Genomic DNA, 25,749 nt, shown 5'->3' with positions numbered 1-25,749 from the left:
GCTGAGATGCCACCTGGACATGTATCGACCCTTCTCTGAACCATGTACCACAAAGAGTAAATGCAGGTTCTCAAGGAGGCTGAAAGCCATGGACTCCTCATCCTTGAGAAGTACAGTCACTTGAAAATGACTGAAGAGCACCACTTCCAAGTCAGTGCAAATGTTGCTGTGTTTCAAAGCATCCTACATCACATTAAACTGCTGCGGGAAGCAAGTATCCAAAGATTTCTTTTATTTTCTGGTTATCAGAAGTTGTACCTTCCAGAGAATCTGATACTGGATTTCCAGATGTCTTATCAAAGACATTCTTCTTCTATGGTATTGTAAGGTACCACTCTACACCCTGCTGAAAGCAGAAAAATGAGGAGGTTCTCTTGGATAGCTGTATTTCTCCAGAGCCATTTCAAAGATTGAAACAATTTCTTTTTCTTGCTAAGGATGTAGGCACTATGAAACTCACAGTGTCCCATTTTCTCTCCCCTAGAAAAGCCTACAGACTATAAGGTCAGGATAGATGAGAAAAGGAACTGAACGTTCTCTCTTGGGAAGAGAACATTCATTTATTTCTGCATCTGTGGCTTATATGGACACTCCAGCAGCCACAGGATGATCCTACTGCTGCAAGAAAGAGAACTGCTCTTTTCCATTCAAGACACTTTCAGAGGAAGGATCTCATCACAGTGAGCCAAGTTTAGTCCTTTGAAGGCCAATGTGTACAAGTATAGTCCTTGAACCATCCTCAAAGCATCAGGCAACTGTGAAAAGTACCAGCCACTTAGTGGCAGATGTGGCCAGAAGAATGTAACACACATATCCCAAGGCACGACTTCATCTCAGGTGAGTTTAAACATTAAAGACAGTGAGATAATGTCTCTTCCTTGCACCAGTAGACCTTGCCTTTGAGCAAAGGCATGTTGCTCAAACATCCTCGAGCTTAAGCAAAGGAGTTCTCACCAAGACTGCTGCAAAACAGACAGCAAGCTTTTTATAAAGCTACTGTCGTCCCCTGCCCCTCATTGCCACATTCTTTGTCAGGAGCCTGACCCACACCCATCACTTTTCTGGGTGCAAGCAACATTGGAAAAGGTTGTACTGTCAGGTGTAAGAGACACTCCTACTGACCAAATCAGGCTACAGTGACCCCATGTTCCCTGCATACAAACCAGCAGCAGGAGAGAACTACAAATAGCATTAGGTTCACACTCTCCTTGTACCAGTGTGACTACACAGCTTCTACAGTGCAAGTCTGTTCTCACTAAATAGGCTGCCAGAAGGACTCCCAGTCTTCCACTCACTTTTAAAACTAGAATTAAATATTAAGATGATTTCTGCTCCTAGTTATTTCCTCAAATACACAAATTTCACTTTCATAAAACCAATTGTTTTATCCTTAAACAATTTTATAATGTTTCAGAAGTTAAAAGGAAAGCATGTATGTGCAGTGCAGTAAGGTTTATTCACAGAAAGTGTGTTTCCATTCCAAAGAAAGAATAAACTGATTTTATGTAAACAACCAGAAAAATCCACTTCATCCCTAGAGAAAATAGGCACACAAATACTTTATTCCTTTCATAAATAACGTATTTTATTGCATATGGCTATTGAGGAGAGCATCCATGATCAATACAGACTAAATACAATACACTACTCTAGTTCCATTTATTCTGGTCTCCAGCAGCATCACATTTATCCTTATATACAGCGTGTACATTGGAAGACACAGCAAGATAAGTCTCTTGTCATATCACAATAGCAAGAAATATATTTAACATCTTGATATCCAGAAACAATACGTACCCAAAAAGAAAACACTGCTTAGTAACTGTTAAGGTTATATAGCAAAAAATATTTTAAATTTAAGGTAAGTCAGGCAAAATGTACAAAGACCCAATATACATTGTGAAGTTTTAGCAAACATAACATTTATACATTTTGGTTCCATTCTGTAAACTAAATTAAGAATGTAAGTATTGCATATGCCTTTGTGAAATATACAGGATAAAGAATATTTTATTATTTTGTCAGGTTGACTTTTTTTTTTTTAAGTTGCTGTATGTGGTATAGCCATTTGTTTTAGTGGCATGATTTCTTAATTGATAAAGAGGGATATTTGAAAATAGTCGTGTTCAAAACACTGAATTCAGCAGGTACCACACTCAGTGCTGGTAGCAGGTAGGGAGGGATCAGACAGAAAATGTCAAAGGTATGCAGGTTTTTTAGTTCCAGACTTGAACAAGCAGCACTTTAGAATGTCTTAGAACCATTTATAGCATTAGTATTAGAGAAAAACTCAATTAGATCAGATATTTAAATTGATTTTAGATCTAATATTTTATTAACCTATGCATTACTGTGATTTAAGACCCCAAAAATTATACAGAAAAATAAAGCGTGCCATGGAGTAGGGAAGGAATTAGTTTACATTCATCTTTGTCTCGTAATACAATCCTCAGTTCTAAAAATTCAGCATGTAAGCAGGAAGACTGCATTGCCGTTCATTGTTTTTGTAAGACATGGATTCGTCTTCCTCAAAAAACAAAAAACAAACCCCGAAAGAAGATAATGCATTGTCAATAGTACGGGTTCCACCAAGCACAATGATCAATTAAAAAAAAATTAAAAAAAAAGGAGGCTCACATAACTTATAACTTAGTAATACTTACATGTCTATCAGAGCAGGCACTGGCGGGGTACCCTTAAAATGTACACAAACACTTCAATAAAGGAGAAGCAAGGTGGCATGACATTCTGCTAGTCTGATGCAACAGTTGTATGTGACTTTTGTGACAGTAGCTGCCACACCACTCAGATTTTCAGGCCACTGGAAATGTGATGCACAGTTAGCCTTGAAAAGAACTCAGGATAAGTGACTGCAATGGTTCTTCTTCCCTGTAATAGTGCCTGCAGCTACAATGGTGCTTTCTTGGTAAAAGGCAAATATCAGGACTTTATAGATGGCAAGATAATACTGTGTTAACATTAGCTCTCGAATCTGCCCGATACCCATTATCATCCCTGCATTCCTAGCATGCTTATGTGGATTTTTGGTTACAAGAAATGCAGCTAAGAACAGTTAGCTGACAAAAGTGAGCTTGTAAATAGAAGAAAAGGCTTTTGCAATCTGAAGTACCTACATAAACACCTACATAGAGAGGATTAAACAAGTGTGTCAAAGGTACAGAGATACCCCTAATACAGGTTGATGTTTTTAACTTATGTTACTTCAGTTACACATTTTATACTTTTTAACTACTCTGAATCCTCTGTCCAAGTCTGATTCACAGAGTTTCATCCCATTTTAGACTTTTCAGTGCCCTGCTTAGGCTTTGTCTGAGAAGTAAACCCTGCGGCTAGTGATTCAAAACCCAGCAGCAGCAGCAGCAGCACAAGCTGCAAGTTCAGTAAGGCTGGCAACCATTCTTGAGAAACTCAGCACAGAGATAAAGAAGTTCCTGTCGTACACCAACACTGCAAATCCGGCTTTACTTTGAACTGAGGTAGTACTGTCGTAGGCTTGAAATTATGCCAGTAAATACCAGATCTTGCTGCTTCAGCACGTGTTACAGAATCCCCTAATATGCCAGAGAATAAATACAGTTTGTCTTTGAAGAAAAAGAAAATGAAGGCATTGGCCATTAGTTAAAGAGGCCGGCAAAAAAGTTCCTATGATTTAAAGAGCATCTCCAACTTCTGTCGAAACAGCAGCAAAATGATAACATAGATGCCATGGACAGGTTATGAGTTAGGCAGGTTGCCTTCCCTTCCTCCCAGATCCGTTGTACAGTTTAGCCCACAACAGTTAAGCAACTGTTAGGACCAACAGTACCAACAATAAAAAGTAAACGTTAAGCAGCTTCAGTTACCAAAAACAAAAACCAAAAAACAAATAAACAAAAAGGTATATGCCGAGCAGCTTCTTTGAATGTTGTACTCTGTTGTTTGAGGTCATGATGAGCAAACTAATTCCTTCACTCTGAAAAGAAAAATGAAAGAAGGTCAATCAAAGCTGCAATTTTTATATATATATATATATATGATACAGACAACACAAGAAATACCATAGAGAGATTATTCAGAATGAGTTTTCAAGTTGAAAAAAAGCAGCTATTCAATATTTGCTTTCATATTTGCATACACGGTAAGGTATTGCAAAGGCAATAAAGGGAGTATTCCCCAATCCAGCACCAGTCTCTTTTTTCAGAACCTTTCAGCTAAGGCTCTTCAGGTCAGCAAACTGCAGGACACAGAATGGGTTGGAAAACCTGACACAAAATCCCCCGATTCAAGTTGCGACCATCACAATTTTTTGCATCAGTGGAAAGGACAAGGGGTTGGAGAAAATAGTTATAAGCTTAACTCTTTCTTTTTTTGTCAGCTGAGTATTGCAAAAGCTTTCCATTTCCAGATATTAAAAACAAGCTTGAGAAAAAACAAGTTACCTTGTTTTTAGGGAAGAGTCTAGCAAAAACATAAGTAAAGTATAGAAAGAATCTTCTTTTAATTTAGTTACTTGATTTACTAAACAACTATTATTCCAGAAGTTAAAAAATGAGTAGGTATACAAAAGGAGTCTTCTCCCAATTAGTGACTACAAAGCTCCTTTAAATAATCAAGGTAAATTATGCAGTAAAATAGAAACTAATTACAATGAGACCCATTTTACTTTAAAGAATGCAGTTGATTCCTTTAGTGTTTCTTCACTGCAAAGAATTAATGGATGGTATGTGCTACCCTACCAAAGGGACATTATTAACTCACAACATTAAAATTATTTGATAACGTTGCCATTAAAAATCAAAATTTAATAGTTACAGCAATTTTCTTTGTTGTGTGTTGTCCTCAAGTTCACAAGTTAAATAAAAAATTTAGTCACATGATGTATTACACAAGTTTTTCTAAAAACTGAAGCTATTTGGAACATTTTGGGAACAAACACTGTTACTTAAGGAAAGCCTGTAGTTTTGACTGTCTTGATACAAGAAGTCAATGTTCCTATATATTTCAATTCCAAAATAAATTAGATACGAAACCCGGATGTCTAAGTAAGCCCAACACTTATCTGTGCACGTTTCAATCCACATAAGCCTCTGATAAACCAATACAAGGCCTTTTCCCTTAAGTCCACACAAAAACAAAAGCTGATATATTTTGGCATATATGTAAGACTTGCTAAATTGTTTTGAATCTCTGACAGCTAAGGTTTACTTAACGCATTAGTCCTGCTGGAGTCAACTAGAGCCACTATATGATCAAATATTAGGATATCACTTGGGATTTTATTTAATGACACCTCTCGAGATGAATTAATAGCTTGCCAAGACCACCATAATAAAGCGCCCTGCTGTTGCCACCCACTCCCCAAGTGCCATTGCTGCCACTTTTCTGATGTGAAACTAAGTTAAATCTATCTATTCAATCTTCAGTAAACAAGTTTTCATTGTTTGTTCTGGACAGGTGTTTCAAATTAAGAAGTTGAACTGGCTTATGATGCGCCTGGGGGGAGCTCCAAATCTACCAATACCATGCCAAGGCAAACATGGGGCACGACAGACAGCTCTCAGATGGGAGCAGCAATTCCTCATTTGAGGAAGAAACACTTAAACCACTTTGTTCCAATTTTTGCTCAGGGAAGTAGCATAGATGCATCACATAGGCAAACAAGCCAGCGTTCAAAGGTACATGCTAACTCTGTTACTGCTTTTCTCCCTCAAATGGAAACAAACATGGCAACTAAATTTACAGTCCTCAAAGTGAGAATGAGAGTGAAAGCCAAATAACATATTAAAAAATTAAAAATTCTCATCTTCAGATAGAGAAATTGGTGGAAAACACAAAGGATACAAAGAGGTATGGTTCCAGAACCAGGATAGTCTAGGGCAGACATGAGGGAAGATTATTAGCAACCAATTATATCCGATGTTGTTCTTACAGTAAAGCAGGTACTGTCCAGTCAGAATTAAACTGGAGGAATGAAGTGGCAGATGCTTCCAAGCACTTCCATACTTAGTCTGCATGGTTTTGTAGGCAGATGATAGGACTGTGGGCACTAAGACCTTATGATGCTATAAACACATCATCCAATGAGTCTATAATGATGACCTATAACTCAGAAAACTAGCCCAAACATAATCTTCAATAATAAAACTATTTCCTCCAACTTCAATAAGCCTTGACTCATGTTTTGATTAAGCTTTGAATCAATAAAGGAAAAATAACTACTGTTACCACTTTGACCCATGTAATAGCAATGTTAGGTTCAGAGGAAGCCTACTTGAAAAAAAAAAATCTGCAAGTTCCATGTCTAAGTAAAAACAAAAACTAATCAAACAAAAAAAAAAAAAAATCAATATCATGTTCATTTTTACCTCAGTGATTAGTATCTTTTATTTATTTTAAGCCTCAGGTCAACATTGCACTCACACAGCACATGACTGCAGTATACACCGTCTTTACTCATGAACTCAAAATTCCTACTGTACGCAAACATATTCTTTGGTAGCTTCATTCCCAATGGGCATGCACTAATCAAAATACAAAGTCCAGCACTGTGTCAATACTGAACTTTCCTCTTGGTTTTGGGCTTTATTAAAAAACGCATCCATGATCATTGCTGAGTTTCCAAACTGCTTCAGTCATCTGATTCTACCAGCGCTTCTCAGGGAATAAATCAGAGAATAAACACAGACACAAACTGCTATGAAACTACCAAATGTGCATAGACTTGCTAAATATGCTGTGAAGAGAATACAATGGTTAGTCAATTAAAGAAGATCTACTCTGCTTATTAATTTTCAAAGTCAGTAAGCAGTAAATACAATTTTTTTTAATTTCTAAAAATAATTCTTATCCACTAACAAGCATGCAGGCAGAAACAGTTATTCATGTGGCTTGTGGCAAAACACATTGCTGGTTATTCATAATCAGTAAATTTATTCCACTAGCAGTGTGACTGCCAGAGCACATCAGGCATTGGGCACAGAACCCCCAGCTCTGCTGTGGGCTTCTGCCCTGACTCCAGGCAAATCACTCAGTGGCTTTATCCCTTTGTTTCTCCTCCCCATGTCGTCTGCCAAATCGATTAAGGTTGTGATTCTGCTAACTAACTTCTCCTGGAAGAGGAATCCTATAGATACAACCAAACTGGAGGTTAGCAACACGTACATCTGCAGGCATCAGGCCAGGCCATTAAACAGCACAACCCGAGCAACTGAATCCCACTCACAGAGAGGTGTCTTTGGTACACCAGACACCTGAGAGAAGATGTATGACCCTGGGCAAAGCTACTGGCCACCCATAAGGGGCCAGTGTGCCCTCCATGGGCAGGTTATACTGTCCTCCCAGCCCCTGAGCTTTCTCCAGCACCAGGCATTGTGCTGGCTCAGCTCCGGGCAGGAGATGGGTCAAAGGCACCACCACAGGTTGGAGCCTTGAGGCTTGGCAGCACCATCCCCACAACCACAGGAATCTGTGTCTGCAAGCAAGTGGAGCAGAGAGGGGGGCTGAGGGTGGGAAGGAACAGCACAGCCCTGATGGTAATAAACTCCTGCTGACCAGGCACTGACAGCAATCAGAGGTGGTCTGAACCACAGCCTCCAAGGGCTTCCTTATTGGAGGCATCACAGCTTGCACACATATCGTGAGGTCACAAACTTGGCCAAGCATCCAAATGCAGATTCAGCCTGACTGCTACCCAGGACACTACTGGGAAGTGCACAGTGGGAACCAAATCCTGACCTGGTTCCAGCTCCCACTGAGCAACACAATGAATACTGTACTTAACATCATAGGCATCCCCGCTAAAGATAACAGAACAACTCATTTTGTAGGTGCTGAGCTATGGCACTCCACAAGCAATTCCAGGGAACCTATGCTCCACTCAGCAGGACTTCTCATACCAAATAAAGCTGAGCACAGACACTGTCAGAGGAACAGGTTTCAATCAGAGCTTAAACATTCACTTTACCAACACTTTGCAGAAAAACACGAAGTGGTATGCTCTAAATGCTTACAAAACTCACAAAAAATATCCATCCAAAGTAAAATGTTTCCACATTTGACGAGAAAAACAAGTTAAAACCATGAAATGAAAAAGCCACATTATTTTTTTTTTTAAACAAGTCATGGTTGATCATAATTGGAAACACACTGCACCAAGTAACTAGGCTCTTTTGATATGTTTTTCCACAAAGAAACAGTACATGATGTTGTTCAGATATGGCTCTTGTTTCATGAATTTAAAAAAGTGTGCATCTGGTCAACATAGATTCTTCATGACAAATAACAATAATAACAAACCCACTAAATTTCTTTAGAGTAGTTAAGTAGGAATTTCATATCCACAATAATCTGTATTAGAACAAGCTTCCCAATACTTTTAACTCTTGTGTCAAATGGTTAAAATGCATTCGAACTGCATTGATGTAACCATGGGGAAAGAATAACTTTTAAAGTGGGAAACAAACTGCTAGATTACCTGGAAAAAGATGTTGCATGTCAGTACCTGCAAATACCTTTTGGGTTTATATGCCCAAGCATATTGTCAAGAGGTTAAAATGTTCATCTGTTGTCATGGACAAATTCACCAGAATTTCTCATGAGCATCCACTTTTAACCAAAGATACTATAAATAAAATTTTTCATATTTGATGCCATATATTTACATGATAAATACTTATTTTATCATGTCAATAAGTCATCTTGCATGGGAGTTTAAGGAGTTGAGTCTATAGTAGAAGTACAGATGATACTGTGGACTGTGCTTAGCTGACTTCAGAATTTGATATCATTTGTATTTCATACAATTTTTTCAAGGCTCTTATAGATTTTGGAGTACTAATAACTAAACATTAAAATGTAATTATGTGGAAAATAAAAGGATTAAACTTGCAAATATAATTATAATGAATTTATAGTGCTGGTTCAGAAATACATTTTCCACATCAATTATAATAAATATAGGCACTTCTAATTTAAAATTAAGAAACTAGACATGCTCATTTTTCCCAGAATTAATTTAATACAGCTGTGATTTTATCTCTTCATTTCAGAGCTACAGCCAATGTATACCATTAAATAAGTTTGTATAGATAGATTTTAATCCCATGCTTAGGGATAAAATAAATAGACAGAAACCCCTCAACACAGTACTATCTGAAATTTGTTCAATTATCCTCCCCCTTGCAAGCTGCATATACAACCATTCAAAAGCATTCCATGAAATGAAACAAAATCAAGCAGCTTTCTCTGAGTAAACAAAATGCCAGAAGATAATGTTTAGTCCTTCTGCCCTTCCACTGGGAGCTCCTAAGAAGGACAGAAACATACACAGAAACAGACGTGGAAGAAAATTTGCCACTGGAAAGGTTCATCTGTGGCAGCCAAGAGCCACTCCACAGCACACACACAACATCTAACCATCACGGAACAAGCCATGCTCTTGGTTGATGACCATTAGCGTACATGTGAAATTGCCTCTCACCTCACAACCATCACGCTATTCCCATCTCAGTGCAGATTCAAGACCCAACACCACAAACATGGCCTCAGTGCGGCTGTCAGATTGAATCTACAGCTCCGGTCACTACACCAAGGAGAGAGCACAGCTCTTCCCAGGTGCAGCTCACCTTCCAAGTGATGAAAAGCAAGGGTGAAAGGGATCAGTGACCACCAACCCCATCTCTGGAGACTCCACAACTTCATCAGCATGTCTGCCCCAAAAGCACATACTAGGTAATACTCAGCTAAATTCCACCAAACTGTGTGTACCTCTGCATTTCTGACCTACTCACCCTATAAGAAGCCACTCATTGCAACACCTTAGAGTCAAGGGAAAGAAACAATGATTTTTAAGCAACAATTTTTCTGCCCTATATTGCATTGGGCTCTGATGAATAAGAGTTCTGAAAGATCTCAAACTCTGTTAGGTATACAACTTGGTATCCATTTTTAGGAACAGAGATGATCTCCTTTTACATACCTTTACAATTGCTGGGAAGTTTGCTCAGCTAGGATGTCAAAGGCATATATACGCCTCTTCTAATTTATATCAGTAGTCATTAACAAAGACAACAAGTTTTGACAAGGAAGAAGAGCTCGTGAAGCAGAGCTTGATATTCTCACACAACTGCCAACTGAAATGCCATCAGAGTTAGTTGTCCTATTTCCACCAGGTAACAGTGAGGTGGGAAAAAAAATACAGTCAGACTTCTGGTTCAGATCCACAAGTGAGAGCTTGACTGCCATTCTAGGTAACAAATTTACAAATACCAAGAACTGCTCCCAAGCCACTAGGCTGAAAACATGAGCCTGAAAACATAACATTAGAGTACTCTCAAAGAGAACTTTTTTCCTCTCCCACTCAGGTTAAAAGACAATCTTTTCCACTGAATAAACTGAAGAAATATTCACATTAAAAATTTTAATATTCATAGAAACAGGGATAAGGACTCATGTAAGTTGTGGGAAGTCATGTTCAGTCCCCCTTTCCATTACAGTGGAAATCTAATTATTCCATGAAAACAGCTGCAGTAAAAAGGAACAAGAGCACTCCACCAAACAATATATGCTTAAGACATGCCATAAGGTAGTGAGGCAGAAAAGATTATTGAGATCTTTTTTCAGCCACAAAGTTACTGGACACTGGTCAGTCCCAGGTAAGCGCTCTTGCCTCATAAATATTGTGGCGAAGGAACAGGAACACTGTACATCCAGGCACTCTTTCAAAGACTAATCCCTGCTTCCATCACTGCCAAATGGGCTTAGGCACCTAGTATCAAAAGAGGCTTCAGATTTACAAGAGCATCCTAGAGGAAGACATTTATCTTCCAGAGAGCAGCATGTTTCAAAACACAAGACTCTCCTCAGCTTTCAGTCAACCACCCTCCTATTGTGTAAACTGACCTTCAGACAGCTTACCAAGGAGACAAACACCCCTGGCATGACATACATTCACTTAGGCATCTCACCTGCCACCTAAACACACTGGATGGTCACACACTAAATGTTAGGTGGCTACTGCAGCTTTTGGACTTTCAGGTCAGGAGATACATCCAGAGAATGCATCTTCTTGCAGAAGAGACACACAGGGAGAGAACTGAGAGAAAAAGAAAGCAGGGAAGGCGTAAGAGGAACAATGTGGCATGCACAGGAAGGCAATCTTTTTCCTACAGCTTTCTCCTCTTGCCACATCCTCACTTAAAACTCTTGAGCAACCTCAAGTAGAATAAAGATTTTCAAGAATTCTTTTCCAATTTTATCAATGCTTCTCTAGAAATCTTCTGTGGCCTCACCTTTGTCAACGTGAATCTGTCAGTAACAGGGAAGTGGGGAAAAGAGGAAGCTAGGCAAGAAGTTTCATCATGTTCCATGATGAAAATACCTCACCACTCCCTGAAACCATTTAGGGAAGTGAGCAATACAGTACACAAGTGCTGCACTGAAGCAGGTTATACTCTCCCCTAATCCAGTTTCCTCTCTCTGACAGTGGGTCAAAAACAGCTGCAAATTCCAAAATACTGATTTTGCAAATGGGGATACTACCTGAGGTTCTCTTAACTTACTCATGATTTACCTCTAAGGACAAGCCAGCTTGTTAAAGACCATGAGCCAAGCTCTTCTTAACTTGGTTGGGATTGTAGACTAGCAGCCCATGGCACAGTGTGTACTTTCTGAAAGCCAGAATCACAAATTCAGCAGGGTGTCCCATACTGTTGATTTCAACACCTTCACCTTTTACAGCTTTATCACTCTACAGTAGCCCACTACGTCCCCTAGAAAACAGTCACTCTAACACAGTCCCCCAGCAGACATTTTCCACTATTCCTTCAATAAACAGTCCCAGCAATCAAACCAAAATGACATCTCAAAGAATGATACTTGTGGATTTGTTATTGACAGATTTTCTTCTATTCTCCCTTGCACCGAATACTTTGCTAAGAAATGCTAGAAAAAAATTAAAAATATTCTTATGTTGCACTTTTGAACAAACAGGGGCACCTGTAACTTCTTACTCTGACTTCAATTTAGAGATGAATTAGCATTCCCTTCTGTAGTTGATATGGATTTTACTGCATACAGAAGTTGGTAATATTTTAAGACATGAAAGGAAAATATGTATTTTTGTCACATGGACATGATAAATATCATTTACATATCACTCCCAGAGACTAACTAATACTCACTTGCAAAGGAGAGGCAAAAAGCTTAGTGAACTGTTTAGAAAAGTAATTTAGGTGCTTAAAACTTATCTTCTGAGAACACCAGTTTCAAAACTGGATGCTGGTCATAAAATAATTTGTGAAACAGAAAGCATATAATTATGTCATCTTTCTTACTCATATTTTAATTTCATTCTCACTCATATTTTACTTTCTTTCTCAAGCAAGAAACACAGATTATACTGAATGAATGCAAATGTTGCCAGCTCCACTGGATACACCTTGAATCCTCCCCATCCAATAGTTTACTGCAAAGAAAGTGAAGCAAGCCCAGAATTATTTGCTCTGCAAGAACAAACAGATGCTAAAGCTTTGCTTTTATAAGAAAGGTAAAGGTGAATACAAAGCACCACCCTCAGGAAAATGAGTATGTGAGACATGCAATCAGTCTCAGTTTAGAAAACAGCACTTATTTCATGGAGTTTTTCAGCCATGAGACTGCAGTAGAAGATATTACCTCCCTCAAGAAAAAAACAAGCAAAAACCAAAAAAAACCCCAACCTGTTAAAGTATGAAAAATACTATGCTCTCAGACCACAGTGTGATTTCACAGCACTTTTGTCAAAGCTTCAAAGGGATTTCTTTAAAAAGGTCCAAAAAATTAGTGTCAGTTACTCACAACATTACTAGCTCCAGTGCAAGATGCACTTTCTTCCATAATTATTAGAGCTCTCAGTAAATATTTACAGGAACAGAGGTGTACTCTACTGTTTCACCAGTTTTTCACCAGAGTTTCCTCCTCTCCCAAGTGCTCTTACACAGGTGCCTTTGTTTCATTTTATGGCTCCCCATATTTGTTGCCAGCAAATATATTCATAAGCAAGCAATTACACTTAATTCTCTAAAAATGACTCACCGGTACCAATACAGCAGTTTTAAAAAATACATTTTACTTATAGCAATATGCCTGACCACACAACTATATAACTGACTCTCTCATCTTTCTGAAATTGGATTATGTTGCCAGGACTGTTTCTATAAAACGGATTAAAACACATCTTTGTCACTTAAGATGGAATACTTTAGAGTTTGGCTCTAGTCCCATGACACTTAGCAGAGAATTCCCCTAAATTTCAGGGAGGCTTTCCAGCACATCAAGACCTGCATGCATTTTCTCCTACTACCAACATTCCAGCTCTTTAAAGCTACTTAGGACATCTCAAATAGCTGTGATGAACACCCCAGGATATAATATTAAGAAACTATGACTTCCTGTAGGACGCAATGCAGTAGCTGAGACTTTATAAAGCTATGATGCCGTTCTAGAAGAACAGGAAGATAGCAGGCACTGCCATGAAGAAGTGCTCTGCAGAACACCCATACCTCCCCCCAGGGATCTGCATTTTTAAAGCCCAAATTTGCTTGCAAGCGCCAGGGCCCTTATGCTGTTCCTTAAGTCACACATCATGATTGACCAGGAAATATACTGAAAAATGTTCAACCAACAGTGCAGAAGCTGCACAACTAGAGAGAACACAAATCCCTTTTAATTTCACATTTAGTGAACAAGTACAATATATCATCAACTAACTTAAGTACAGTCCAGGTCAAGAAGGAATACGTAACCAGCTGATCCACATACAAATATCATTCTTATTTCAAGTTGTTCTGCTTAAAATAAGACTGCACAGCAAGGCTGAGTTCACAAGCTGCAGATCTCTGGAAGTTAGATGTTCCATTTATGCCAAGCATATAGGCTCCCTCTGTGGGTCCAGGGAGGTGGTTTAGTGCCAATCTCCAAGTCTGGCTTTGACCAGCCTCTTCAATACTTAAAAGGCACCAGTTTCCTTTTAATGACTACTTACAGAAGACAAATCTTTCTTTGAAGAGGAGTCTTTTGGTAGGCTCCTAAGGTGCAAATGTAGGGATTACACAGTTATTATTAGAGTTCTGCATAAAGTGCAGCAGCATTGGCTAGATGAAAAAGAATGTATCTAGAAATCTTAACCAGGAACACAGACCCTTAGGACATACTGGAGACACTTGAGTTGCAATCTGCAACACAAAAGACATTAACTCATGACACATACATGGAAGGTCCCTTAAGATTCCCACGTCCTGTGGTTAACCTATAGCCTCTCCCTTTTAATTAGAGTCGTGTCCATCAGACTAAAACAGGATCCCAGCACAGCTGAATTTCACAAAACCTATTAAGAAAAACATCAATAAATTGCCTCCTCTGGAATATCCTCCCTCAGCTTACAAATAATCCCATCCCGTCTGGGCTAAACAATCCTACCAAAACATCTCTACAGCAAACACAAGCTGCTTGTTTACAAGGATGAAAAAATCAAGCAACCAAGCAAACTGAAGCACTAACAAAAGATAAAGCAAATTTTCAGTGTCTTTCACTTTGCTGCCTCACCCTAACAATAATCATAAAAACAAAAAAAAATTCAGATTCAATCTGTGTTTGAGACAAGAGATCACAGATACATTTTCCTACAGAGCAAGAATAAAACTTGGACAAAATCATGTAACTATGGCCACAAAAGATGTATCAAATAAACCCAGCATGAACAGGCTGTAAATGACTGGTATCTCTGTATCAAAGCACTTCAAATTACAGTACAAAATAGTCTGTGGACTGTATTAGAGGTCCTTATTTCCAGTAGCTATTTTTGGCTAAAAATACCTTGAGAAATGAATTGAAGTAATTAATTATTACTATCCCAGAAAGATATTATGTGGTTACAAACGGCCAAAAAAAGGACCTAAGACAATCCACAACAAAGAGAAGAAATGGTTCTGAGCTTCCCTATTAATATCTCGTCAGCGCTAAAAAAACCTTGGAAATCTCTGTCAAATTAAAAGTCACCACATTCCAGAAAAACAGAAGTTAAAGAATATTTTCACCATATACACCAAGAAAAACACACCTACCAGGGGAAAAAATCAGTCGCATGTGATTCAACAAAGAAACAGAATTTCAAACTTAATACCAGATGGTAAAGTTGTTCATTCCAACCATTACAGTCATAGCCACTGTATACAATATCCTGTACCATTTATTTTCAATGTTTTTCTTAAACCAAATCACAGAATTTACACAAGTTCTTCTTGCTCTTGAATTAATTTAAAATTACCAAACAAGAGACAACAGGCTTTTATGTATCAAGCACAAACAAAGCTACTTCTTACCCAGCGTAAGAAAATAATGTACATCTGATGCAAATAGTAAGTTACTATATTTTGAGATACACTAAAATGTATGACTACAGAATCAAAATTAAGATCTTACACATACACAACACAGCTATATTAATAAGATAAAGCCACTTCACAGCCCAATGAAACAGCGGGTTTACATGGAAAAAAATAAAATTAAGAATGCAAAAGAATTTAACATACAGATTCAATAAAAACTTTTGTCCACTGTTTTGACATCTTCAGCAAAACTTAATAGAACTTTGCCTAAAGAGTAGAATGAACTGTCAGCTGCTCAGATAACCCACAGAAAACAAATTGGAAAATCCGTCGAGAAGACAGGCAAAAATGAGTGCCTGATAAAGGGGTTAAGACACCTGATCAAGGACAGGATGCTCACACTCAATCCCAGTAGGGGTGGAGAGTTTAAAATTGCCTCCTACACATCACTTCTCAAAATAACTCACTATTTCCTATAAAGATGTTCTGAAGTCCCAGCACTTTTTTTTTTCTTCATTATTATAAACCCTTCATTCTGTTTCTTCCATGCCTTATTAAGGATACAGCATAAGCTTCATTAAATCAATACTATTTTTCAGAAAAGTAGAGTAGAATACTTTAGCAAAGTGGAAAACTTTACCAGCCCAAATCTATTTGACACAAAATATCATGGAAATAAGTCCCAGAATGTGTTTTTAAAACAGTATAGTTGAAATGTCACCCTGTGAAAGTGACAATAGCCAATCTATGAGAACACAGAAAACTGAAAAGATCTACTGAGGAGTGAAAGGAATAGGAAATACTGCGGCATTTTCTATTAATATGACAACACAGCATCCACATGGCCAGTATGGCAAGTTAAAGCTTGTCACGTTCATGACTGATGAAGCAGACTCAAGACTTAAGGAATAGTTCCAGACTCAGAAGACTCTCTGAATGACCCCTCGCAATGACTCCATCAAACAGCAGCCTGGCATCCAACCATCCTCCACAGCTCATTCACAGCATGGTCCTGCTCTCTCTGCATTCAGACACACCAGTTCCACCGTGCTCACTCAAGCTGCAAGATCTAAGCTGTTGTTTCGACTTCCTCGCACATTCAAGTGTACATGTACTAAAATAAATGTCCATCAATTTACTTCCTGAGGGTTGAATCTGACTTCTACTAAAAATCGGTAATATTTCACTACTATCAAGATCTATTTTTTTTAATAACAGACATACTATCTCACGCTACCATATCTTAGAAACCCTTCAGTTTACTGCCCCTTGCATATTCACACTAATGGTGGGAAAGGAGTAGTATGGGGGAAGAGAGGACCTAAAGTAGAAATCACTTACAGTGCTGAAATACATCAGCACATTTCTATCTGGAAATCATCCTATTGGCTAACGCTCAACATTCAAGTATCATCAAATTTATTTAGAGCCCACACAATCTACCATTCATATGAAAATAAATCATTCAAGGTTAAAGTTAAAAGCCCATTCTTATACTGAATTTTCATTTGACATTTGAAGATTAAAACAGACACGTACATTATGTCACCTTTCTGTAGATATCCAAAAGAAAGCAATATTATCCTAGCACTCATTAGAGGATGCTGTGAGTCTCTCTGATATTTGTGAGAGTAACTGCTAGACTGTTGGGATTGTAAAACAGTAAGTACAAACAGTTTTAAGTTTATGGCAAATTCTTTCATGTATACTGTGTATCAGGGTCATATATATATTTATTCCTAATGCTTCTCCTCATAGTTAATTTTCTATAATTGTTGTTAAAATCATGAGCACAAATTCTGTAACTTCAACATTCAGAAAATTATGTAACTTTTTACTGTTATGCAAGACTGACTCCAAATCCAAACATAAATGCTTGATGTTTTGTGTTAGATTAAAACTAATTAGTTTTAAAAAATTTTAAACTAAGTGACTTTTTATAGTTCAAAAGCAGCTTTCACAGTAATCACCAAGACAAATCTCCATCATTTCTGTACAGGATTGTTACAGTGAAAGTGTAACTTTTCTTTTTGTTATGTTAAAGAGACAGAATTATTAAAGTTATATTTCATTAATGTTGGCAGAACTAATTGCTCAGGAATGAAAGCTGTTGTAGACAATGCAACCCCACCCTCCTATAAACTTAACCAAATGTTTATGATGTAAAAATGAATGATGTTACAACACAACTGAGTACAACTGACTTTCAGAAGAACTTTTCCTCCACCTTTCAGTTCCTAATCTCATTATTCCATCACAAGAAGATTTTTTTTAGGTGTAAGCGAAGATTTTGGATAGACATCACCTGATTTCGGTTTGCTTTTTGAAGTAAACTAAAAACAACTCACTGGAGTTTTTGAAAAAATCACTAGCAGAAAGACTACGTAAGAAATTCACTCAATAACTTCTCAACAATTCAAGCACAGGAGAGACCACAATATTTGAAGCAGTCAATTTGGTGATGTAAAAGTTTTGCATTAACTAGGAAAATGGTGAGGTTTGCATCCATTTGTCAGTTCTACTCTTATTCTTTTAATTAATGCTAAAATGTAACATTACCAGTTACTGCAAGTAAGTTTCTATTGCCTAAATTATTTCCATCAGTGAAGGCAGACTAAACCAAAAACATTATCGTTTTCTTGTTCTTGAACAACTATTCAACACCACTGCCTTCTACAAAAGAGTTAAGCCCAGCCCCAAAAGATTGTTCTATGCCTTGTTCAATCAATATTGTGACTTCTGGTGAGAAATAGCCTAGATTGAAAGCAAAACAAAAAAACCAAACAAACAAACAACAAAAACACACACAAAAAACCCCCTGAAAAATCAACATACAAACAAACAAAACCAACAACCCAACCTAAAATACAAAAAAGACTTCATCATTCTGATTCCCTACCTTACCTTGACAATGCAACTCAGTTTAATGAGGCATATATCATGACTGTCATAAACACTTCTTAAAATAATATACTGCCTCAGAGAACACAAAGTAAGAGACAAATCAACCAGCTTAGATCTTATTTCATTGACATGATCTTCCCACTGCTACTAGAATGATTTATTGATTTCTCTGACTGAAGGGAATCAAAGTCCTCTGCCTCGAGTTGCACTTACAGTAGTGTTTTTAGTCTACTTTAAAGTACTTGTGAAACAGATTTGGAAATTGAAACTCAATAGAACAGTGACTTTTATACCTTACATTCATCATCATAGCATATATCAAACAGGTTTTACTAAACTGGGAGAAAGCTTGGAAAATTGTGTGAAGTGCTCTACTGTTTCTAAGAAACTTCTGCTGTTCGTGATTATCAGCAAGTTTGCTGTTTTGGCATCACACTAGAGCCCTAGTGCCTCCATTTCTGACCCCTACAAACAAAAACAAGCTGCTCAACAATGTCTAATCCGTGCGTCATGTAATCCTGCTTAATACCCTACAAACTCTGGGTAATATTTGGGTAGTTTTTAAATTTAGCAAAGAACATCCTGGCCTAGTTCAAAGATACCCTTGCCTTGGGTAGTGTCCCCTAGAAACATCGCCCACACTAGTTTCAAGGAAGACAAGCAAACGCACACATATGCATAAGAGAAATGAACAAAATATTAGAGACTATGGTCTAATGTCATAATAAAACAGGTAAAATTACAAATCAAATGATTGAAATAGGAATACATTACGCAAACAAACACACCACTCAAACAATTAAAGGGACAATCTGACTTTCTCACAGCGCTCCTGGCCCCATTCACTAGCACAAGCGCTCCCGGCTCGGGCAGACGGTGCCGCAGAGGACAGCGGTGCAGGCAGCGCCATCACACAAGCCTTCCTCCCATCAACACCCGGCTATTAATACACACCCTGCCAGGGAAACACAAAATCCCTTCTTCCAGACACCGTCTGCTTCTTGAAACACCATTATCTTATGAGTGCCTCATACTACAAACACTACCAAAGAGGTCTAAACTAAGTCCCACTGTAATATTTTAGCGTGCTGTCCTGACTGTCCTACCTAAGATCTCTCAGACCCTCGCTGAAGGACAAATATGTTCCTATTTTGTTTAGGCTGTCAGGCAGACAGTCTCCAATCATTAGCCTCTTGTCAACAGTGATGCTGGGGTAGATTACTAGTGTGTAGTGCTTGTAATGGCAGGTGCATGGCCCTGGGGCTGCCATCTGCCAGGAAGGAAGTGTTCTCCTCTAGAATGCTGAAGAGATTGACAAATAATGTAAACAAAACACTGAATCACTCCTAATCTATGCAATAAAGCTATTACAGTACTCTTCTGCAGTGTAGATGTTACCGTCAGAGGTGGGGGCTTAGGTTTGTGGCTTGGGTTGTTTTTCCTAACTGTATCTTAGTGATTGATTTACTGAGATAAAAAAACAAACTCCGAAATAATTTTTATTTAACTGAGATGGGCAATTCTAGATTTGAAAACACTCAAAAAAAACCCACACCTGGCATCAAAGATGTTTATTTTAGAAAGCATCTCCCCAATGTTCACTTGCAACAAGCCTCTTTCCAGACTGTATTTGTCCTGCAGTGTGAGCAAGAACTTGATTTTTTTAAAATTACTCTTTCTGATACAGGTATACACAATTTGGGGTGAGCATCACTGATTAAAAAAAAAAAAAAAAAAGATGTTTTGAAATTTTTTTTAAAGCAAAAACAGTAACAGAACTCCAAGTATTGTCCTTGGTCTTTTAAATTGATTTCTAAAGGGATTTCTTATCATCAGATTGAAAATCTTTCCTAAACACTCCCAGTTTAGTGTCTCATTTGTCACCTGAGCTACCAAGCAATAGCATAACTCTGTGGAAATAAGCAGGCACTTAGCTATTCTTCAGAAAATTTACTCATTACTGTTTAACCGGCTACACAGAGATTACAAACTACTGCTGTATTTGGGCCAGCCTCAAATGTTGCTAGATGCTTTAGCACTTTAACACATAAAGAAATACTTTTAGGTATTTCTCTGTAAAGATGTAAGCAATCTTTGCATTGATTTTTCTGTGGTTTGCATCAGGCTTGTAATACCCAAGTCTTAAAAGCTTGCGTTAACTACAAACACAACCCTACAACTGAGGGATTCATTCTACTTGTATGAGTGTGGAAACTGCAAACACAGTCTGAACCAGTAACCCTGGCTTCCTCCAAAGCTAACAGAGATGCAGGGGAAAAGGCGTGCTATTTTGTAACTTGCCTTTAAAAGACAATGGGAGCAGTCACCTTTGCTGGTTCTGTTTACTGCTGCTGGTTCTCCAGAGCCCTGGTAGACTGACTAATCCAAGAAAGCCCACATGCTAGATAGCTAAAGGCAGTTGAAAGAAACACAAGTGTAGAGGAGAAAAAAAAAAAAAAAAGAAAACCAAAACAACAACAAAACAAACAAACAAAGCTCCCTCTAAGAACTCTGCTGCAGGAGAGACAGCATTTTCAACGAGGAGACTAATTGAGATGAACTTGGCTTTTCGAAGCTGCCACTCCTGACCTCCTACACACATACGCACAAAACTTTAAAAATAACTACACGCCAGACAACAAAGAAAACATATCTGAACTTTGGAGGTCACTACACTATCTTCTAAAAACTCAAGGGATAATGCTGATTTCCACACATACACAGATAACTTCTAAGCAAATATTCTAAGAAACTGCAAAAACGACCAGAGAGTTGTGAAACTCATAATTACACATCCTAATTTAACAAACATATGCACTTTAAATTGCTATTACACACAGTGTATCAACTCAGTGGTAAAACTTCCACAAAATTTGCTATATCATGACTAACACAATGAACACAGACACAAAGAAAAATATATGGACAACCAGTATAAAAAGTATACTATATTTCAACAAATTCAGAAGAAAAAAACTACAGATATAACCATTTTTAAAGATGTTTATTATTTTAAAAAGAAACATATTAATGGTGCTTTTAGAGAAAAACTTATTGATAGAAAATATTTGGATGTAATTATGCTGCCATTTAACTTCTGAATAGGGAGGGAAGTTAGATTACATACAGTAACCAGCTAAATTTTTCAGTGGATGCTTGCTGTGTTTCAGCTTATAAACCCCTTTAGCATTCCAGTGTTTTAAACACTGTTTAAAAATAAGAATAAATCAAGTGTAAAAAAACCGATGTTAGTCTCTCCTTTAAAACAAAACAAAAACAAACTAACTCCACCATATAAAACATGCCCTAATACTCTTTTCGTTCAAACACTCCTTTATTCTTCTCACTTTCAAACAAACGTTAGTCTCTGTAGCTATCTTGAAAGAAATCAAATAATCAGAAGCAATCATCAACCTAAGCATTTCCTCTGCCTTGAGCTATGACTGTACTGGTTCATTTTAGAACAAACCCACCATTCAGTTTGGTCTATAACAATTTATCTTAAATGACTCAAAGTAACCATGACATTCTTTCTATGAGCAGTATAGCTAAACATAATTTAAAGTATAAAGCAAAAAGAAAGTTTATTAAATGTCATGATATTCTATCTGCTTGTAACAAGCTGACACTCATATAATCAACGTAATCTAAAATATTAAAAGCTTCATTTAATCCTAGATAATTTCAGTTTACATTTTGTGTTTCATGAGTGGCACTTCTAGGTTCAGATCTAACCATTTTGGTTTGGTCACCTGCAAAGGGCCATCTGAAAGACAGTAAGTGAATTTCAAGATGTTTAAAAGAAAACTTCAAATTCTTAATTCTAAGTGTGAGTTAAAAACCCAAGCTATGTAAGTTACTAAAAGTAGCAGCTCAGTTCTTTCTGCTGTTAGTTTGATGTTCTTAGAGAACTTAACAGTAAGAGAAACTACTACAACAGATTTATTCAAAGAAGACTTTAAAAGATGTATAGATTTCTAACACAGCATATAGTTCTTTAAATGCTTTTAAAAAGTCATTTTAAAACAAGCGTTAATTTTGTTGAAGAGACAAATATTCTTATCTTGCTTTGAGAATCAAAACTTCCTGGTAGTTGCCATATAAAGAAGAGGACAAGAAAACAACTTAATAATACAATTCATTGCATAAAGTAATCCCAAAGAAAAAGGAAACTAAGTTTATGTTTTCCACAACCTAAAACGCCATTAGAAAGACAGAGGAAGAGATTTTTTTAAGATAGGCTTTTTTATTGTTTAGGTGCAACCATAAAACCCTCACAAAACTAAAAGCTAATTGACAAGGCGAGTGCAAGGAGAGAATCATTATTATCAAAAATCACCTTATTACGATTTTAAGTAGATGCATTACAGATGACGACTTCTTCAAACAAATCAAGGCAAAAGAAACTGACACAGGAGGGAAAGAATCCTCAAGTTTTTTTGCATTATTACACATAGTATTGGTTCGATTTTAGAAAACTAGACAAACTACCAGAAACATCTAAACGTTAAAACTACAGAACACTCTATGAACGGAAAAGAAAACAAAATTTAAGATAACCCACTCTGGTGATTTAGATTAAAGAAATTTCCCTATTATACACCCACTAAATTTAATGGTAATCTTAATTAAGAAATCCAGGGTTACACAGAAAGGGTAAAATCTTAACCCCACTGAGACAGAAACAAAACTCCTGTTTGACTTCAACTTTGACTTCAGAACTAAGATCCACCATAAAAAGTTACATCATTGTTGAGTGTAATCTGTCATAAATAGACTAGAATAAATAATTCACACTTTATGAGAAAAATGAGCATAAACATCTCCATAGAGAATGAAATCAATACACAATCCACATGTTTCTAAGCAAAAAAAGCAGTCATAATTTAAGAACAAAGGCTTGGCAAGTAACAAGCTTTAACCTATCAATAACAGTATTACTGTATTTACATATCAGATGAAGGCAACTGTTTCTCCAATTCCTAAATATCTGCACATTTTTATAATACAGTAAAAATAAATAATGTCATAATTTCAAGCAACCTTTTAACTCTTCTGTTTTGATAGCAGCTGTGGATGCACTCCTTGCTCTTGCCATGACAGGATAATATTTCCAGAGATTTCCAAAGGCAAAGCACTCCTTAGAGCAGAGGCAAGTTACTGATAGCAGAGAAACACACTACACGTGAAAGCCAGCCACCTTTAAATGATACAAATAACTTCCCTTAAAACATTTATCCACATGAAAATACAACTATTGCTACAGATCTTAAGGAAGAACTCAAACTTTTACACATGTTTTCCACAAATCAAAATCCTTAAAGAACTCAATACACCTTTTTTTACATGCATTTTGCACAAATAAAAATATTAATTTTCTGAGAAGGTAATTACAAGGAACTTGTTTGTATACTCTGTATCTCCTTTCCTAAATATTAAACAGAAATAGATTCTCTATCATTTTAAAATTACTAGAAAACACTCTTAAACTTCTCTCTAAAGTAGTTAAAAACAAAGTTTGAAAAAAGTGCAAACTAAACAAACAATGCTGATTGTATAAGCTCTCTCCTGTGCAAATCAATAATTTTTACAGAATTCGATTTTCTCAAATTACTACTGTCAAAATAATTTTGTCTATCCACAAAATACAGGGGTTTTTTTAAAGAATACGTTTCTCAGTAAAACATGAAATTCTTAGTAGTCTCCCAAATCACACTGTTTGAAACTCAAACACATTAGCAAAATTCTGGGTTACCTTTTTAGGCACTGGCAGAAGACTTTCCATAAACAAACCTTAATGTGAAATCCCAATGAAAACCAAAAGTGAAACTAGGAAATTTGCAGAAGTTTATTATTTGATTAAACTTACACCGAAGAAGTCCTTTATGATGTATTTCTCATTCCCCACACTGTTACTTTCCCAGTTTGGCTGCCACCACAAGTGCAATTAACCTGATGCCCCGTTTTTGGTACCCAACCCACTGCTGGCTGAGGATGCTGGTGGTGTGAGGTTCTTCCTTACTACCTTGACCTGACTCTGGTTCCATCCATCCATCCCTGCATCCCGTACCTCTGAGTGCACCCTACAGGCTGGCACCCTTCTCAGGGAAGCAAGATGCTGGAGAAGACAGCCCACCTCCTACAGATAGGATCAATCCCAACGAGCCTCCCCGCACCACTCCTCCATGTGATCTGCGTTTAGAAGCTTACGGGAAAGAGGAAAAACAAACACACATGCAGATTAAATATTAAAATAAGGCAAGCCTATAACCGTCCTTGGACAAACACAAGCAGCAGCACCGAGCCCTCTCCGCTGTAAGCCGCGTACCACATTAACACGGTTGCGTTCTCTGCATTATCCTTTTGTTTACAGGATGGGAAGGACGGCGGTCGTTTCCCTCTCCTTATCTGACCGCCCGCCGCTCCCGTTCCGCGTCCCGCCTGGCGCGGCCGGGTTTTCCCGGCAACCGGCGCCCGCCCCCCACCCTCCCTCAGGGCCAGCAGTTTGGGGAATGCTGTGGAAATAGCTCTTTCCCAACACCGGGCTTCGTTTGCAATTGGGGTTGTAGGTGGCTCGAGACAAGCTTCTCGTTTCTGCGAAAAATCCTACAATCCGTTTGTAAAGCAAAGGGGCGTGATCGTCTGCTGGCGCCCGGGACCGCCATCCCAAGGCCGGGCAAGGAGAGCGGGGGCTGCAGCATCCGCACCGGGCTCGGGCAAGCCACAAGGATCCTGACAGCGACCCCGGCAAAACTAAAAGCGAGAGACAAACAAGCCTCGGCCCTCAACCCTTCCAGTGATTCAGAATAAGCCTTCATCTTTTCAAACTCTGACATTGCATTCAACAATCCTCTCGTCTTAATTAGGTTCAAAGCTTGCTCTGCAAACGGTGCGTCTCTCATCTTTTCCATCTTCCTGTACTTCCTATCAAGAGAGAAAATATTTTCTTCTTCAAAAATCAACTAGCTACTAAGGAAACACAAGGAAAAAAGAAACCTGCAAGTGGCTCTTACAAGCTTTTGCTGCTCACTTGTTATCGATGCATGTATCAGCACTGTGAATAGAGAAGCAATACCTATTTTCCTCCAAGCTTGGCTACATGGCTTGTCAGTTCACCCAGCTACACCCATAAACACATATTACAGCTATTTATGCATAAGGGTTTGACTATCATGTCTTGCATAAATCCAAGAGCTGAGAGAACCCTTACAAGTGTCTCAATATTAACTTTTCCTCCTTGACAGACTGGCTGTGCCCTCCCCAACCAGCCCCCAGTTGCGTACAAATCCTCGCTCACTGAGAGAGGGTGGGCTACTATTTTGGGGAAGAAGGAAGTGCATTTGTTTCTTTCCCTTTTTTCTCAGCATAACCGGCACCGAATTAAAGAATAGCTACATACTGAAAATTCAAATTCTCTCTCATCCTAAATTTCAGATTTCCTCAGTTTGACACTCAACATTTGCAATCCATGAGCCATCAATTG

At 37.9% G+C, this 25,749-nt stretch overlaps 1 protein-coding gene across 3 annotated transcripts in view; it reads right to left on the bottom strand.

Annotated features, from left to right (window-relative positions):
- Positions 1–1,559: 1,559 nt before the first annotated feature.
- Positions 1,560–25,749, bottom strand: part of IRS2 (insulin receptor substrate 2) — a 28,788-nt gene continuing 4,598 nt past the window's right edge. Inside the window, exon 2 of one of the 3 annotated variants that reach the window (XM_066313831.1) lies at positions 1,560–3,973. In XM_066313831.1, the coding sequence (XP_066169928.1) occupies positions 3,969–3,973 (5 nt within the window). In that variant the 3' untranslated portion in view covers positions 1,560–3,968. Of the gene's footprint in view, positions 3,974–22,492; positions 25,191–25,749 lie in introns of those variants that run through there. The other 2 variants (XM_066313830.1, XM_066313829.1) reach the window with 2 other exon arrangements.

This window comes from Sylvia atricapilla, chromosome 2, assembly GCF_009819655.1.
Source record: "Sylvia atricapilla isolate bSylAtr1 chromosome 2, bSylAtr1.pri, whole genome shotgun sequence".
In the NCBI taxonomy this organism is placed as follows: Eukaryota; Metazoa; Chordata; class Aves; order Passeriformes; family Sylviidae; genus Sylvia; species Sylvia atricapilla.
Note: the sequence above shows the minus strand (reverse complement) of the source record. Positions and strands in the feature narration are given on the sequence as shown.